Here is a 19,276-nt window from a genome sequence, read left to right as displayed (position 1 = left end):
CGATGCCGCCGATGCCCCGGGCGGTCCCCTCAGGAAACGCCCCTCCAGGCCCGCCGGTAGGCCGCGAGGGCGGGTCGAAAGTGCAGCCCGGAGAAAAGCTGCATCCCCGTCCAGGTAGGGACCCTGAAAATTAGTTTCCCCCTTCCCCCCCCCCCCCCCCACACATAAAAAAGCTAGAACTCCTCAAAAACAAAACACTAAACTAACTAAAAATAAGAAAAAAGATGAAAAAACAGACAGCTGCAGGCTAGGCAGCCATACCCCCTACAGGTCGGCGCCAAACCAAATTCAAGTGCAGTTTCATACCACTTCAAGCAGGGTGCAAGGCCACCAAATTCAAATGCCGTTTCATAGCACTTCAAGCAGGGTGCAAGGCCACCAAATTCAAATGCAGTTTCATACCACTTCAAGCAGGGTGCAAGGCCACCAAAGACAGAGTCGTGACCTCTCCCTCCCCCATCTTGCAGAGACTGAGCCATGCCCACACTTCCGGGTTGTATAGTCCCTCCCCCTCCCAGTGGAAGAGGCGTGGTCTTCATGACGTGATTGACAGGAGAGAGAATCTGAACATTTTTTAAACATTAATAAGTCTTTTATTTTTCATCGATGGGAAAAATCCTCTGGCCCTGCGCAGCAGAGGGGGACTCCAAAAATAACAGCCGTAAGTGGTAGCGTTTTTTCTAAAATCAATATACAGTGCAACCAGGAAGTGGTCAAGTTTAGCCTTTTAATTATATAGATTTTCATTTTCATTTTCAAACCACATTTTCATTTTCAAACCACAGTTTCAAACCACAGTTTCAAACCAACAACAGTTTCAAACCAACCACATTTTCATTTTCAAACCTAATTTTCAAACCAACCACATTTTCATTTTCAAACCAACCGCATTTTCATGTTCAAACCAACCACATTTTCATTTTCAAACCAAGCACATTTTCATTTTCAAACAACATTTTCATTTTTCAAACTTCATTTTCAAACCACATTTTCATTTTTATACTTCATTTTCAAACCACATTTTCATTTTCACACTTCATTTTCAAACCAGTTTTTCATTTTCAAAGTTCATTTTCAAACCACATTAAGGGCACTCACAGGTCAGTGAAACCACACTCAGTTTAGTAGACATGTATTCAGTGTTATTCACAGCTCAGACTGAGTGTCATGACCTCTCGCTCCCCCATCTTGCAGAGAATGTGGCACGTCGGCACTTCCGCGTTTTATACTCCAACCCCCTCCCACCGGAAGGGGCATGGCCTTTTTCATCGATGGGAAAAATCCTCTGGCCCTGCACAGCGGAGGGGGACTGAGTAAAATGACCAAAAATCACAGCCGTAAGCGGTAGCGGATTTTCTAAAATCAACATACAGTGCAAACAGGAAGTGGTCAAGTTTAGACTTTTAATTATATAGATGGCAAAAAAATGGCCACAAGTATGAACCTTTGGTGATATTTTTACAGAAGAAATTAAGACAGAACACATTCTTGACTCTGGAGCTAGCCATTGGGTTCAGGAGGTGGTGAATTGTCAGTGTTAACAACATACAAAAGGTGGAAAAAGTACAGGAAAATGCTGCCGCAGGCAAAAGGGGAAAGGGGGAAAGGATATGTAAAGGAAGAATAGAAGGCAAAAGTGATGGGGAAGGGGGCGAACTGAAGAAATAAATGTGAAGACGAAGAATAAAAACCGAATGAGGCTAAATGGAATCATGATCAGCCTGAGAGATGGTAAAATAAAAGATACGAGAAAGGAAAGAGATCCTGAAAGCAACCAAGGGATGGTGGAAATCCATGGTGCAGATGAAGAGAGAGTTAGTGAGTGATAGAGAATGAAGCAGGGAAAATGATGGACTAACATGAATAAATGTAAGATGCTTTCCATTAATAGCTGAAACAGACTGGGTTAATCACATTGAGCTGGAGCTTGTGACTTCCTCCATTGCATGCACTTAACTTATTCATAACATAATGAAAAATTAAAGTTGATTTAATTTGATTTACTTGCTCTGAGAAAAAGCTTAGCCATTGGTGTACGTGCCAGAAATTGTACATCCTACTCAAATAAAGTCCTATACCTGTATATCCATCATTAGTTTTAGTTTTGGAGGTACAATGTGGGAACAGGCCCTTGGGCAAACGGAGTCCAATGATCACCCATACACTTGTTCTATACAAACTTGCCTTTACACTCGGGACAATTTACAGAAGAGAATAAATCTACAAACCTGCACGTCTTTAGAATGTGAAAGGTAACCAGAGTATGTAAGGGAAATCTCTTCAGAAAATGAGGCTTGTGTGAGGAGCTTTGAACTCGCTGTATGGTGGTAGCAATGAATTACAGTCTACTCTGAAACTCAACTATGTTGGAGAGAGAGTTTATGATATTAACATTTCTTCAGAGTCTGTTTCACTCTAGTGTCTTGGGAAGAATGATGAAAAGCACTGACTTCACTATTTGCGGAGATAATGTTCAAAAATAGTAATGTTGTAGTTTAATCCCAATGTACTTCCTCAGTTTAATGTGTATTATTGACAATATTAATTTAATTATTTAACCTTTTAATTCATTTTGATTAAAATAATTGATCGTAGAATCTATTTCCCTGAAGATGATAAAATCTTCCTTTCCCTTTTGGATATGCAGCATGAACAATAAATAAAATAAAATTAAGCCAGCGGTTATTTTTCAGGCTGTGTGGAATTATATTAACTTCAACATGGCGGCAGATATATAGGATTTGACATGTGCTCTGAGCACAATGCTGGATGTTCTTTATTACCTAGTAAAGCGGGAAAAAGCTTCCAACATCACAATGTAGACAAAAAAGCTTGAGAAACTCAGCGGGTGAGGCAGCATCTATGGAGCGAAGGAATAGGCGGCATTTCGGGTCGAATCCTTTCTTCAGATCTTCGTTCCAACATCACAATTTTATAACTTTTCTGAGTTTTGATTGATTGAAAGATACAGGTTGGAAATAGGCCTTTCACCCAATTGAGTCCATGGCCGAACATCGATTACCCATTCACACTAGTTTAATGCTGTCCCACTTTCACATCTACTTCACAGCGGCCAATGAACCTACAAACCCACACTTCCTTTTGGGATGTGGGAGGAAACCAGAGCACCAGGGAAAACTCACCAGGGAGAACCTGCAAACTCCACACAGACAGTAACCAATCAAAGCCGGGTCTCTGGCGCTGTGAGATAGTTGCCCTCTTAATTATGATCATTTTCATAATTTGGGGAGATCCAGCTGTCAGTTTGGATGTTGCAAGCATCCACAAATATCACAAAATTAATAGCCAGAGTTTTTTTTTCCAAGCTGGGCAATGTGAGAAGTCTTCCATTGTTCATGCTTCGCTCATAAAGAAATATTTGTCCACTTCATTCATAAAAAGTATTTTTCAGATGTTTGCGGTTTGAACAGAAATGTTGATTTTCTGAATTTCTGCAAACATATTTGCTTTACAAAAACACAATAGTACATTATTAGACAGTTATGCAAGTGGTTCAAGGTAACTAAGTGTGCTATGTTAAATTTTAGTTATAGTTTATTTTAGAGATACAGTGCAGAAACAGGCCCTTCAGCCCACTGATTCCCTGCCAACCGGCGATGCCCATACACTAACTCTACCTTACACACTAAGTCAATTAACCTACAAACCTGTAGGTCTTTGAAGTGTAGGAGGAAAGCGCAGCACCCGGGGAAAATCCACGCGGTCACGGGGAGAAGGAGCAAACTCCATACAGACAGCACCCGTAGTCAGGATCAAACCTTTGTCTCTGGTGCTGTAAGGCCACAACTCTATCGCTGCACAAATTATTTTAATTGGCTCTGTTTCCTAGATATTTTCAATGTACAGAGGACAATGAATCAAGTAACATGCTGCACTTCACAATCACGTGTATGTGTCAATTATAACTGGACCCTGCATTATCACAGAATTAGTTCAACATTCTGAGAGCGGTGATTTGCTCTCATTGAGTTAAGCTGCTTGGTTGCGAGGTTTTTGTGAACCAGCAACTGCAGTTCCTTATGTCTCCTCTGGTTTGAGTACATACCTGAGTGGGCATCCGAGTTTCAGAATTCTTAGGAGAGAAAAGACAAATTGGATAGATATGTAGGAAAAAAGGGTTCGAGGAATATGGGCCAGGTGCAGGTAAATGGGACTAGCCCAGAATGCCAACTTGGTTGCCATGGATGAGTTGGACCAAAAAGCCTGTAGCCATATTCTTTAGCTCTATGACTTTTCAAATTAGATTTTCCCTGTGAAAAGCCGGCAGAAATGCTAACTTTATATGTTATTTCACATATATTTATGTGAACATAATGAGTTGTTCAAAGACAAATAAATAATAAAAGTCGGGGAAGATAATTTGCCCCCTTTTTACCTCAGTGCCACTTTCCAGCACTGGCCCCATATCCCTTAATTCCCTTAATATCTAAAATGCTCAAAATCTATATTGAACATAATCAATGATTGAGTCCCCTTAGTAATTCAGCCTATCCCCTTGTGAATCCTGGCCAGATTGGAGGGGCTAGGACTTTAAAATTGGGTAAAAGCTTCAGGGCTGCTGGGAGATTTGGTCAATTTGAAAGTGCTCTCTGTCGAATTGGGACAAGCTGCAGAGTGGCGCCAGTTGGTCTAGAGCCTAGATCCAAGCTGCAGGAAGGGAATGGAAATTTCTGCAGACCCTGTCAATCAGGTGCAAAATGCATAGAATGGATTGGATGACTGCAAACCAGACATACACCTTGTAAATAATTGTAAAGAATGTTGCAGAGTTTCACTTTGCCGAAAGTTGATTGGATGAGGTATTGAGCCTTGTCTGGTTTTCTTGCAGATCAGGGTAAATGTTGAAATGTTTGCTTCCCTGAGAAGCCCTGTTTGAATACAATGTATTAGCTACTGTATTATTGGGTTGGGCAAATGTCTGTCATGTATGGGGTTAATCAATATTTGTAATTGGATTGTAAAGAGACCACCCCTATGTGGTCCGGCCCCTCAAGGTCCGGGACCTATAAAAGTCCGCAGCCACGAGGTCCTGCATTGATCTTCTGGGAGAGCACTTAGGACTGCGTGACTTTCTGGAGTGTCTCTATTTCAGCGAGGCCTAGAGGGCTTGAACAGGCAGATACGAGGATCGAACCCGCGGTGGTTAGGTACAGTGGTGGGAACTGTAATTGCGTTTTCTCAAAATAAAGATTAGTTGATCAAGTGCTTGACTCAGTGACTGAAACTAGACTGGGGGAAAGCTTAGAATGAGCAATTTACTCTCCCCATCAATTTCTCCCTCCCTCTTCACCTGCCCCTCCCCTCCTGCCACCCCCACCCCTCTCCCTGAACTTCCTCCTGCCCTTCCTTTGTCTCATCTTTTTGGCATATTCTCCCCCCCCCCCCCACAGCATCTCCCGTCACCCCTCTCCTCTTCCTCTCTTCCCCTAATTTGGTTTCCCCCCTTTTTTCATTCCCTGCGTCACTCAATTCATCCCTCCCTTTTTGCTCTCATCCCCTTCATGCTCTAGCTTTTTCCATGCACCCACATTCTCCTTTGCAACTTGTCCTTTTTGTCATCGTTTTGAAACCCACACACAACTCCAAAGAAACTTTCTCCTGGCGGCCTCTTCACAATATGAACATGTGACATTTCCTCCTTGATTCTTTCATGGGGCCTCTCGAACGCATCCAATCTTCAGCTTCTCTGTATCAGAATAGCCGCCAATAATCCATTAGCCAATACCAAGCCAATTAACCAACAGGCTGTGCCAAGGCTTTGTTTGAAGTACATTGATGAAAGAGGAGCAATAAAAAACCCATGTAAATCCAACGCTTTAGCTCAACAAAGCAGCAGCGTGGCTCTGCTGGCTTCCAAATAAAACAGCTTGTTTTGGAGATTAAGGTGGTGTTTGGGTAACCCCTAGCAGACAGTGATTGATGAAAAGCTCTTTCTGGTTAAATACCAGCTTGCAGGCACAAAATGAACTCTTACTGAATGAAGACAACAAGAGCAACAAGGGAATTTCACAGGGCGTCTGTGTAGCAATGTTAAAACACTTTTCCATGTTAACCCATTGTTCTTAATTGAATTGCACAAAGGCAAAGGTAAATTACGTGAATTGTGAACCATGAGAGAAGAGAAATGCATCCATAATAGTACACAAAATTGAATTTTGCAAGCTCACCTGATTGTTGTTCTGGCACACAATTAAAAGTCCAAAAAATCCAATTTATTTGTTGTGTATTAGGCAACAATTTAATCAGTCTTCAACAGAAGTGAAAACTAGTGATCACAATTTGGTTACTTGCCCTGTGGAATTCATTGGTACTAAGGCATTTATTTGAACCATTCAAACAAATTGCAAAACTGAACAAAATCTTTGTTTCTTACTTAAATCAGAAAATACTGGTAGTGCTCAACAGATCAGGCAGCATCTCTGGAGAGAGAAGCAGTCAACTTATCAGGTTGATAACTTTTCAGAGTCAATAACAGCATGAAAACAGGGCCTTAAACCCACAGAGTCCTTGCTGACCTGTTTTTCACTTTAGTTTAGTTTACAGATACAGCATAGAAACATGCCCTTCGGCCCACAAGTTCATGCCGACCATGCTTGTCTCCATTCCTCACCAATTTTCCTGTTTACACAATTGTCCCCATTTTGCACAGCCCTACCACTTGGAAACACTTTACAGTGCCCAATTCACTTACCTGCCTCTTTGGGTCATGGGGTAAAGCAGAATACACAGAAGAACCCTTCATGATCACAGGTGTAAACATCATGCACACAACACCTAAGAACTGCATTGAGCCTGGAACTCTGGAGTGGTGAGGTAGTAGTTCTGCTAGGTGTACCATCCTGTCTAATGGGGTGCCTAGAAGCCATAATTTTAAAAATCCAGCATTATGAACATTGGTTTCTTTAATTGCAAGTATCCCCTGCATTCCTCCTCTCCCCACACCCTAGTCGTCCAACCAGTTCCACTGTCTGCACCCTTGTATCCAAGCATGTGCCATCAGAGTGGGCAAGGTAGGCACTGCCTACCCTGACCAAAATTATAAAATGGTAATTATTAAATATAAATAGTAAAATCACGGGAGAATTATGCCTACCTAAGAGATTGATCTCCAAGGTAGGCATAATTCTCCCATGCCTTTCATCCGCAGTACATGTAATATACGACAGTATGTGCAGCTCACGTGCCATCAACGCTGCTTCAAGCCTTCAATGACAAGGGGAGCTGAAGGCAGCTGAAATCCTGCCTTTGCACTGTGGACTGCCTACTGCGCATGCGCAGCGCAAGTTTCTTGGCGGGTTTTTCAACATGGATTGTCACAATCTTAAGAGTATCTTAAGAAACAAAGAGAGAAGAAAGGAGTTTGTGTACAAATAATGTGGTAAGTAAATTTCTTTGAGCTATATGTTTTTAAATGACGACTTTCCTGGCAATGAAGTTGCTATTTTTTACCCAAAAAAGAAGGCACAAAAATTGACCTGCGTCTTGGAGGCCGAAGGTTAGATTGTTAGACAAGAAAGATAGACTTGGCTATCCCTCAGTACAGCAATATCAAGAACGATGTTGCTGTACTGAGGAATAGCCAAGTCTATCCTTCATTGCTGGCAGCTGATTGGAAGCGGCGGTAAAAGGACAGCACTGCTGGGGGGGGGAAGAATTCCTTTCACAGCGTGTGGGGAGCCAGGTCAGGGGTAAAGTTACGGGGAGGGCAGGAACGTTGTGAAGGAGGGGGTCGGGGATCATGCCAGCAACTCACCGCTGCCACGGCGCTCCAGGTGCGGAGCCACCGCATTGTGGCCGGGGAGGGATGTAGCTCGGGTGGCTGCGAGTGATCAAGGGACCAATTGAGGTTACTCACATACAGGAGTAAGCTCCACCGCCAGCTGTCCTGTTATCCATCGCCTGCTGATCCGCTCTTGAGCTGGTCCCCTCACTGTCCGGTCTACATTGAAAAACACGGACCGGGCAGTGAATGCCATGCAGTGTCACCCAGCACAGCAAGTGAGGCCATGTCCTGCTCCCGGCGGCAGTCGTAATTTAATGATTTGCGGGAAGTGGTTGACATGAACTAGGCTGGCGAGCGGCAGGAAAGAGGTGTTCAGACAGAGAGCACTGCCAGAGGTAAGCGGGCCGGCATAATGTGCTGAGGTCCCAGCAGCCACTCACAGCCACCCGAGCTACTTCCCTCCCCAGTTACAGTGCGATGGCTCCGCGCCTTGAGCGCCGCGGCAGCGTTGAGTGAGTTGCTGGCATGATCCCCAATCCCTGACCCCCTCCCTCTCAATGCTCCTGCCCTCCCTGCAACGTGACCCTTGGCCAGACGCCACACGCTGTGAAAGGAACCCTTCCCCCCCCCCCCCCCAATTGGTCCCTTGAACTAGTATTGTCATTCAATAAGATCACAACTGATTCAACTTGTCCTGATGTGCTCCCATTTTTCCCACCATCTCTCCACCTGCCATCACCCTCCACTCCCCACCCATTCAGTAATTCAGAATGGAGGAGATTTGAAAGCCTTGGGCAAATTGCATTGTTACTTTCTTTATTTTTATTTTATTCTTTTTTTGAACGTGATAAATTCTATGTCCCGCCAGCCTTTTTCTAAATTTAGCAACTCAAAATGGGGGGGTCTTCGACGCAGGAGCGTCTTCATTACTGGGAAATATGGTACTTTATTAAGAGATATGGCTTTTGAAGACAAATTACTTTATAAATGTCGACTGACATTTTACGGAGATGAGAACAATCTGCGCATGCGTGGTTTAAGATCTTTTTTTAAACACGACTGTCTGCCTACCCTAAGTAATTACTCACGGCACGTGCCTGCTTGTATCTCTTCATTATCACCTCTTCCCCAGCAACCATTGGCCATAATAAGTCCACACATCGTTGGTCATCTGTTTCTAGCCCTGATTTGTTCTGGTCTTTTCGTATCTCCCGTCCCCCCCCCCCCCCCACTTTGAGTCTGAAGTAGGGTTCTGACCCGAAACATCACCTATTCCTTTTCTCCAGAGATGCTGTCTAACCCGCTGAGTTACCCCAGCATTTTGTCTATTTCTGATGCCCCTTGCTTATTTAAATGTTCCAGATCTAGGAGTACAGTTCACCTAAATAAAGTGTTCTGTTTCCCCAAAATATAAAATAAATCCTCACTGCTCCAGCAACCTTGGTTTAATCCTGATTTTCAACCAAGACAACAAAAATGTATTTTTCATTGGAGTGGAGTAGCATGTGGCATAAATTTTAGTAAATATATTTTCATTTAAAATTAATGATAAAAAAAAAAAACCTGAAGTCTGTTGTTAGTGATGAGTGTTGTGCTGTAATTTAGAGGGCTATTTAGGATAGACCTATTGAATAATAGGGGCAAGTTAATCTATCATTCCATGACATGCCAACAACTTCTCGACATGGGTCAGTACTTAAAGATTCAACCATGTCTGAAGGCTGACACATTAGCTGCCATTGAAAGGTCAATGCAACTTTCCAAGCCTGGGCCTGTAAGAACTTGAGGATATGGACCAGAAGGAGGGGTGGGGAGAACAGAAGATGGCGAGACATTGGAATAGAATGATTGCGTAGATGGAATCGGCTAATAAATGCAAGCTGACAGGGTGGTGGAATGAAGGTCAAATCCATGAGTGATGTCCACTGCAGTTAAATAACTACATGAGAGTGGAAACCTAGTTTGACCTGGTTTGAGAGACTACCTTTATATGGTATTGTAACCAACGTGAACAAAGACTTGTCCTACGCCGGTCATTCCTCCTCCTCCCTGCTCCCATCCGGCAGAAGATACAGAAGCTTTCAAGGGCACAGCACACCACAAGATTCGGAAACAGCTTCTTCCTCTCTGTGATCAGGCTTCTGAATAGTCCTTCCTTGAGCTGGGGTACTGTCCGATTTACCTTTACCCCACTGAGGACATTGGACTTTGTCAATGGAACTTATACACCACAATGTTGAGGACTATATTCTGCATTCCATCTTCCTCTTTCATCTATCTAGTGTACTTATGTTTGACTTGATTCTATCAATGTATGGTATAGTTGATCTGTTTGGATAGCATGCAAAACAAAGCTTTTCACTGTACCACGGTACATGTGGCAAAAATAAACTTAAATCTTACATGGAACCTCATGGGTTTTGAGAATGTGTATGACGGCCTCTTTTAAAAAAACCTGCATGGATGATACTTGATTAGTAAAGGTAGGTATGTTGCAAAGCCTACCTGAAGCGCCGCTGAAAATCTGTCGCTGCGGGTGTGTGCGATTTTGGCGCCATTTAGAGGGGACGGGTTTAAAACGCGATTTTCTCTAGGCTGTTCAAATCGAAGATGTTCAGCCTAGTTAATTATTAACGAAAAATCGCTGGAAGACCCCGTCGCAAAAGCTATTATTAGTTTTAAAGGCCTCGTATAATAGTTATAGTAGTTTAAAAATCAATCTCTAAACCCGCGGCCACCAGCAACCGCAGGGTCTCATAAAGCAAATAATAGAAGGTAAGCTGTATATTTTTACATTAAAAAGGGCTTCTAAACATCCCTTTATACAAAGTTTAATATTGCGAGTAGCTCATTTTGGGCCCATTATATCCCGCGGTATTTTTCTCGGCATTTGGGGCACAAATCTACCGCAATGTGAACGTTCTAAACCAGCGCGTTCACAGGGACCCACTGGAAAGCTGATTTAAATGGGCATTTATTTACAGCAATTGAACACTAAATTCCTTCCATTTGGTCTATAAATTAATGTAAATGAGATTTAAAAATCATGTTTTATTGTGAATTATTTGTGAATATTATTTGGACATTTAGGCTATTTTAAAATGTTAATCATTTATTAAGAAATGGATAGATGTTTAGATCTAGTAATTGAAGTCTGAAATTAGCTACAATTAGGTAACTAACTAATTATATGCTTTAATTTCAGGTCATCCAAGTAAGATTATTTTATATTTGTTTCAGAATGCTTCAATCTATGATAACTGAAAATTTCATTCAGTTCTCTTAATTTTTAAGAATGTTATGGGCTTTTGACTGTTCACGATCACAGCTTTTTTGTTATGTCCATAGAAAATCAATAGGGAACAAGATGCTCATTTCCCAGTATGAAAATGGCCATAACTTTTTAAATACTTGAGATATGAAAGTGAATTAGGTGTCAAATTAAACTTATTTTTATGCTTTATCTGATGGGATAAATTGCAGACTTGATTTTTTAAATCTCAAAATGTTGTAACATTGCTAGTAAAGGTGTCAAAGATTACAGGGAGCAGGCAGAAGAATGGGGTTGAGTAGGGAAAGAATTATCCATGATTGAATGGTGAAGTAAACATTATGAGGTTAATGGCCTAATTCTGCTCCTATGTGTTATGCTGACAGTACCATGTATTTGATGCAGAAATGACTTCTCTAGTGTCAGTGAAATTCACGACGAGAAATGCCAGCCAGCTATCCAGTTTTGCAGGCTTTGAGAGTGGCAGGGCGGTGCAACAGTAGAGTTACTGTCTTACAGCATCAGAGATCTGATTTTGATCCTGTCTATGGATGCTGTCCGTACGGAGTTTGTACATTCATCCCGTGACCTGCGTGGGTTTTGTCCAGCTCTGGTTTCCTCCCACACTCCAAAGACATACAGGTTAATCGGCTTAGTTTAATTATCCCTAGTGTGTAGGATAGTGTTAGTGTGCGGGGTTCGCTGATCGACGTGGACATGGTGGGCCAAAGGGCCTGTTTCCGTGCTGAATCTTTAAACTAAACTAATTCAGAAACGTTAAAATCACAGCTGGAAAACTACCAAAAACTGGATTTTCATAAGCAGCACAATGCATTCAAACGTGTAACTCTTTCTCACTGCTTCTCTGTACTGAAAGAATTCAGCATATAAAATATTATCTGCACAGTAACATGTTTGTAATAATGTTGGGAATTGGTCCTGCAAAGATTAAGCGTATGCATGAGGAGTGCAGATTATGAATTTCAGAGTGAGGATTATTGTTTCCATTGATCTTCCTGTTGCTTTCATTAGACAGCTGTATATATAAAAAAATCAGATGGACTATTTGATTTAGAGTCATAGACCGATACAGTGTGGAAACAGGCCTTTCGGCCCAACTTGCCCACACCGGCCAACATGTCCCAGCTACACTAGTCCCTCCTGCCTGTGTTTGGTCCATATCCCTCCAAACTTGTCCTATCCATGTACCTGTCTAACTGTTTCTTAAGCGTTGAGATAGTCCCAGCCTCAACTACCTCCTCTGGCAGCTTGTTCCATACTCCCATCACCCTTTGTGTGAAACAGTTACCCCTCAGATTCCAATTAAATCTTTTCCCCTTCGCCTTGAACCTATGTCCTCTGATTCTTGATTCCCCTACTCTGGGCAAGATATTCTGTGCATCTACTCGATCTATTCCTCTCATGATCTTATACACACACCTCTATAAGGTCACCCCTTATCCTCCGGCGCCAACTCAACCCAGCCAACTCAACCTATCCCTATAGCTCAGACCCTCTAGTCCTGGCAACATCCTCGTAAATCTTCTCTGAACCCTTTCAAGCTTGATAATATATTTCTTACAACATGGTGCCTAGAACTGAACACAATACTCTAAATGCCTTCTCAACAACGCCTTATACAACTGCAACATGTCATACAACTTCTATACTCAATACTCTGACTGATGAATGCCAATGTGCCAAAAGCCTTTTTGGCCACCTTATCTACCTGCAACTCCACCTTCATGGAACCATGCACCTGCACTCGTAGATCCCTCTGCTCTACAACACTCCCCAGAGGCCTACCGTTTACTGTGTAGGTCCAGCCCTTGTTAGACATCCCAAAATGCAACACCTCACATTTCACACTATTAAATTCCATCAACCATTCTTCTGTCCACCTGGCCAATCGATCAAGCTCCTGCTGCAACCTTTCACGACCATCTTCACACTCTGAAAAACCACCCACTTTTGTATCATCAGCTAACTTGCTAATCTTGCCCTGTGTGTTCTCATCCAAATCATTAATGTAGATGACAAACAGTAACAGGCCCAGCACTGAACCCTGAGGCGCACCACCAGTCACAGGTCTCCAGTCTGAGCAGCAGGAAGGAAATGCGATGCAGGTTAGGAAGGAAATGCGATGCTGGTTTATACCGAAGATGGACACAAAATGCTGGACTAACCCTGCGGGCCAGGCAGCATCTTTGGTGATGTTTTGAGTTAGAACCCTTCTTCGCAAAAGTTGGGTGCCAGACCACAATTGGTCCAAAATACAAAATGCATGAGGGTTGGAGTCGGAATTTTAAAAATCACAAAGGTAACAGTTGTTTCTTGGAACTGGGAAGCACTTTTTTGGAGTGCGATAATCTGCACCCTTTTGTGATGAGTGAGAAGCAACACACTATTATAAGTTCCCTATATCTTGGATGTTATTACAAACAGCCCAGGATTAAAATCAGTGGGGACATTAATTATTGGGTTTCATCAAAAGTATTGGTACCCTTTTTTTATGTTAATAAAACATTTGGACAGGTAAATGGATAGGATAGGTTGGGAAGATATGGGCTAAATGCAGGCGGGTGAGATTAGTGTAGATGGGACATGTTGGTCGCTGTGGTCAAATTGGGCCAAAGGGCCTGTTTTCACACTGTATGATTCTCTTTATTTTAAGCATTTTAAACATGGGGAGAAAAGGTGTTTAACAGGCATGAATCATCCACGCCTTGATGCAGGATCTCAACTCATAACTCACTGTCCTGCTACCTTCATAGTTACTGCTGGACCTGCTCAGTTTCTCCACCAACATGTTTTATTCCTTCAGATTCCAACAAGTGCAGTCCCTTGACTTGACTCTCTGAATAGCCGCACAAGAGTTCCTATGTGTGTAAGCACAAATGGCAAATAAAGTTTTTGACCTTTTTTTTTTTTACCTTTGACCTTTGTGAGTCTATGAAGCAGGGAATTATCTCTAAGGTTTCTTTTAAATGTGACATGTTTTTTCCACCCTATTCTTCCAAGCAGTTTGTTTCTACCAGCACCCAGGTCCTTTCTATTCATCCTTTTTCAAGGCTTCACATTCAGTGGAATATTTGTCAACAAGGAGGCCACTTAGATTAGATTAGATTAGATTAGATTTGTTTTATTGTCATTCAGACCTTTCGGTCTGAACGAAATTTTGTTTCCCTGCAGTCATACATATAATTTAAAATATGGCAAAAACACACAATCAACACAAATTTAACATCCACCACAGTGAGTTCACCAAACACCTCCTCACTGTGGTGGAAGGCAAAATCTTAAAGTCTCTGTCTCTTCTCTCTTTGTTCTCCCTCTGCGCCGAGGCGACGGTTCGAACTCCGCGGGTGGTTGCTGCCTCCGCCACAACTCCAGGGCCGAGCCGGGTCTCCGCTGCTGCTGCTGCCGCCGCTACAGCTTCGGTGCCGAGCCGGGTCTCCGCTGCTGCTGCTGCCGCCGCTACAGCTTCGGTGCCGAGCCGGGTCTCCGCTGCTGCAGCTGCCGCCGCTACAGCTTCGGTGCCGAGCCGGGTCTCCGCTGCTGCTGCTGCCGCCGCTACAGCTTCGGGGCCGAGCCGGGTCTCCGCTGCTGCTGCTGCTGCCGCCACCGCTCCTGGGCCGAGCCGGGTCTCCGCTGCTGCTGCTGCCGCTGCTACAGCTTCGGTGCCGAGCCGGGTCTCCGCTGCTGCTGCTGCCGCCGCTACAGCTTCGGGGCCGAGCCAGGTCTCCGCTGCTGCTGCTGTTGCTGTTACAGCTCCAGGGCCGAGCCGGGTCTCCGCTGCTGCTGCTGCCGCCGCTATAGCTTCGGTGCCGAGCCGGGTCTCCGCTGCTGCTGCTGTTGCTGCTACAGCTTCGGGGCCGAGCCGGGTCTCCGCTGCTGCTGCTGCCGCCGCTACAGCTCCAGGGCCGAGTCAGGTCTCCGCTGCTGCTGCTGTTGCTGCTACAGCTTCGGGGCCGAGCCGGGTCTCCACTGCTGCTGCTGCCGCCGCTACAGCTCCAGGGCCGAGTCAGGTCTCTGCTGCTGCTGCTGTTGCTGCTACAGCTCCGATGCCGCCAGCTCCGCCATTAGGCCTCGGCGCAGACGGAGACGGGGAATACGACCGAAGAAAAAGTCGCATCCCCCGAAGGAAGAGACCAAAACATGTTTCTCCCACCCCACCCACACACATACACAACTTAATAAAACAAAATTAACTAAAACATGACAATGAACAAAACGAAAGAAAAAAAACAGACGGACTGCAGGTGGGCCGCAGCTGTTAAGCCAGCGCCGCCATCTTGGTATGAACTTAATGAAGAACCCAGAGTTTGAACACTCCAGGGAGAAGTCTTGAGGCTGGGGTGTGATTTTTAAGAATTATACAGTTTGGTAACTCAAGGATACAAGTCCTCTGAGTATAGAAACATGTTTTGTTTCCATGAAGCTCAGATTCTGTCTGCCATGCACAATCCACTCTACTAAATGAACCTTGATAATTTTTCTTCAATAAAATAGGCAGAAGAGATTTGCAAGGTTGCGTAGGCACAAGGAGGACAATAGTGTTTTCCAGAGTTGATGTACATTCATTTTGTATTACTTGATGTTTTCATAATGCGATGGCAACACTTAAGTCATTCCTGTTCTCAGCAAATTGTTCCCAGATAGACTTCCAGTCATAATGTATTTACCTATCATTGAAAACCTCCATTGCCACAACAAAGTAAAACTGAATGTCGCTGCAGCAATTCATGATGCACACAAATATGAACTGGGAGTGACTACAATTACTACGTTTCATGTGAATTTAATTGGAGTCACACTTTTGACTTGACATTCAATTAGATTTTGGACTACGACACGTTGCCATAGTTGCATTATTCTGTCTAAACCATCCGATTATCTTCATTTGATTCCAGCCTGTAATAAGCCCACAAGACCTAATTTCTCAATTCATATTGTTTAATTTTTTTAAACAGGGCCATGTCTACCCTTTCAAATGGATAGTAAAGATTCCAAAGCATGAGTTAAATAGGACAAAGTGAAATCCCCCTCTGTATTGACCCATTTTAATCCTTGAACCTACCCAATAAAACGGATGATGAAAGGCATTGTATTGAGGCAAAGGCTTTTGACTTTACATGTTCACATCCACAACATTTCAAAACGCTGGAGAAATACCACTCAATCCTTCAAGTTTAAGGGAAGGATAAGCAAGTGAGGTGGCACAGTGGCAGAGTCGCTGCCTTACTGCGGCCGATACCTGGGTTCTATCCTGACTAAGGGTGCTGTCTGTACATTCTCTCACGTGGGTTTTCTGTGGGTGTTCCGTTTCCTCCCACATTCCAAAGATGTACAGGTTTGTAGATTAATTGGCTCCTGCAAATTACCCCTAGCATGTAGGATAGAACTTGTGGATGGGTGATCGCTGAGCGGTGTGGAGATGATGGGCCGAAGGGCCTGTTTCTACGCTGTATCTCTAAATTAAACAGAACTAAAAAGAGCAACAACTAATTTAACGTGAAGATTAGATGTTATTAGAACACCTTTTTTTTTTCTAAAATCAGATTGTACCAAAGTACTTTATTGGTTTTCATTGATTCTGATTGATGCAAGTGTCCAATCTGAAATCCCACCCACTCAATCTGAGCAGTAAATGTTAGTGAAAAGAAATTGTCATCTTGTTAATCAATGAATTGAGCAATGGCCCATGCCAAATTCAGATTAAGCTTGCAAAGTGGTGGCAGCTTTCCACCAGGACATCATTCAAGCCATTCAGTGGCAATACAAGATGTGCCAGTATTTCTTTGTGAATTCAGCTCTATTGTCGTTTTGTTGATTTCTCTAATTCTAGTGTTGGGGCCATATCCAAGTGGATATGGGGAAAAGGCCTTGAACAATGTAGGTATGACATAGAATTAGGATTGGAGGAGATAATCTTCATCCGCATTGAAGGTCAAAAACAGACCTAACCAGGTTTTCTGATTCGAGCCAGCCTTTAAAAAGTATATTTCTGGTGGAAACGACAGGGAGTATTTAAAGACAATAATTCAAATGTTTTAAGTTAAAATGATATTTTTGTGCATTAAAGAAAATAAAAGTGCTGGAAGAAATCAGTACATGGTCAGTTTCTGTGGAGGCAGAGAGTTGGTCCACTCTTTGGGTCGAGACCGTGCATCAGGATTGTATTTTAGTGGGTCTAAAGAAGGGTTTCGGCCCGAAACGTCACCTATTTCTTTCGCTCCATAGATGCTGCTGCACCCGCTGAGTTTCTCCAGCATTTTTGTGTACCTTGTATTTTAGTGATTGTTTTCTCAAACATAGCAATACCTTATGACTTGCACGTTGGAATGGTGATGCAGAAGAAGGCAAAAGGAAACCACTTTGACCTATAGGTGACCATGCAGATTGGGGACAGGAACCAATAACTCTGCTACTAAAGCACTTTCTACCATTCAATTAGATTTTGACTGATTTGTTGACTCCATTTATCTGGGAAGGCAGGCATAGGAGGGTTTGCTGGCAAATATAGGGCTAGATGCAGATGTCTGTAGGATGAAGGAAAATGATCCAAAACTGAAAAGATCAGGATTTGTTGAAAGAATAGTCCTGAAGTATGATTATACCAATGCTTTGTCAAAAAAACTTCAGCCAGAGATTGCTATTGTTTGGCCAGGGAAGCAGAAACTTCACTAAATAATGATGTGCATAACGTAGAGAGAAAGCCAAGGCTTTGATATAAATATAGAAATGTATCAAGACTGGGAGATCAAATAGCCTAAGACCCGAAGATTATGGTGAAGAAATGTCCTATCTTGCAGCCACTGCATAGCCCAGAAGCTGAAACCTGAAAATACAGACTTAAATTGTGGACATTTCATATGTTTACATCCTTATTTTACATTGTAATTGTTCACTCCAGCTATACCAGCCACCAACCCTCTACTCCAATTTTAAAGAATGGTCCTGACTTGAAATATTGCCTATTCATTTCTCTCCATAGATAATCCAACAGTTTGTTTTTCACTGGAAATCTTGTTAGATGGACAGGAAAACATACTTTGTACAAGATGAATATGTTTTCATTAATTATGCCCTTCAGGTTAGTTTAGTTTATTGTCCCGTGTACCAAGGTACAGTGAGAAACTTTTTTGTTGTGTGCTATCCAGTCAGTGGAAAGACTATACATGATTATAATTGAGCCGCCCACAGTGTACAGATACAGGATCAAGGAAATAACATTTAGTGCAAGACAAAGTCCAGCAAAGTTTGCTTCAAGATAGTCCAAGGGTTTCCAATGTGGTAGATGGTATCTCAGGACAACTCTCCAGTTAGATTATATATATATACTACTCTTGGGCAATCATCAGGTTTGATTGCCAGCTGGATCCTGATCCTGAGTACACTTATTCAAAATACATAAATGGATATAATAATGTTAAAAGTTGTGAGACCATAAAAAGATAAGCAAATCTATTGAGCAAAAGACCAAGGAAGGCAAAGGATGAAAGGATGATTGTTATTATAGACAAAGGAGCAACATGCTGCACAACCTGATAGTCACTTGTCTGTACTGGGCATATCTTTCAACCCAATCATTTTGCTTTTATACTGAGACAGCAGGCTATCTTTTGCTCACTTTGTACTGATTCTTGTCCCTTTGTTTTCCCCGCAGTGCCCTCTGGGACTCAGCCCAATGAAGGATGGCTCCGGCTGTTACGACAGGCATATTGGCATTGACTGCTCAGATGGAATGAATGGAGGTTGTGAGCAACTCTGCCTACAAAAGACCGTGCCTCTTCCAGATAACCCCTCACTCTACAACATTGTGATGTTCTGTGGGTGAGTCTCTTCTCTTCACTTGTTGATTCACCACATCAAGAAAATAAAAATCTTGATGCCTTGAATGGAAGAAAAAACAACAATTCTTAAATGTTTCATGTTGCCAGCAGACAATCATTATTCTAAGTTCACTTTATGTGCTTTGAAGACATTAAAGAATGGTTTGGGTCTTGTAGGTAACACTCTGATTTTTAACATTTAGGGAAGGAAGTTGAGGCAGGTCCTCTTACGATGTTTCAAAAACTTTTGGACAGGTGCATTGTAAGGATAGGTTCAGAAGGATAAAGGCCAAACACAAGCGAGTAGAATGGGTCCATTTTGAGTAGCGTGTACAAGTGGGGGCTGAGGGTCTGTTTCTTTGCTGTATGACTCTACGACTATTGATTATTGTTATTGTCATATCTACTGAGAATCATGAAAACCTT

General features: G+C 42.8%; 1 protein-coding gene across 1 annotated transcript in view; it reads left to right on the top strand.

Annotated features, from left to right (window-relative positions):
• Nucleotides 1-19,276, top strand: part of astn1 (astrotactin 1) — a 1,835,284-nt gene that overhangs the window by 1,171,103 nt on the left and 644,905 nt on the right. The window contains exon 12 of the mRNA XM_033028426.1: nucleotides 18,685-18,851. Within this exon, the coding sequence (XP_032884317.1) occupies nucleotides 18,685-18,851 (167 nt within the window). The remainder of the gene's footprint in view (nucleotides 1-18,684; nucleotides 18,852-19,276) is intronic.

This window comes from Amblyraja radiata, chromosome 10 (assembly GCF_010909765.2).
Source record: "Amblyraja radiata isolate CabotCenter1 chromosome 10, sAmbRad1.1.pri, whole genome shotgun sequence".
NCBI lineage: Eukaryota > Metazoa > Chordata > Chondrichthyes > Rajiformes > Rajidae > Amblyraja > Amblyraja radiata.
Note: the sequence above shows the minus strand (reverse complement) of the source record. Positions and strands in the feature narration are given on the sequence as shown.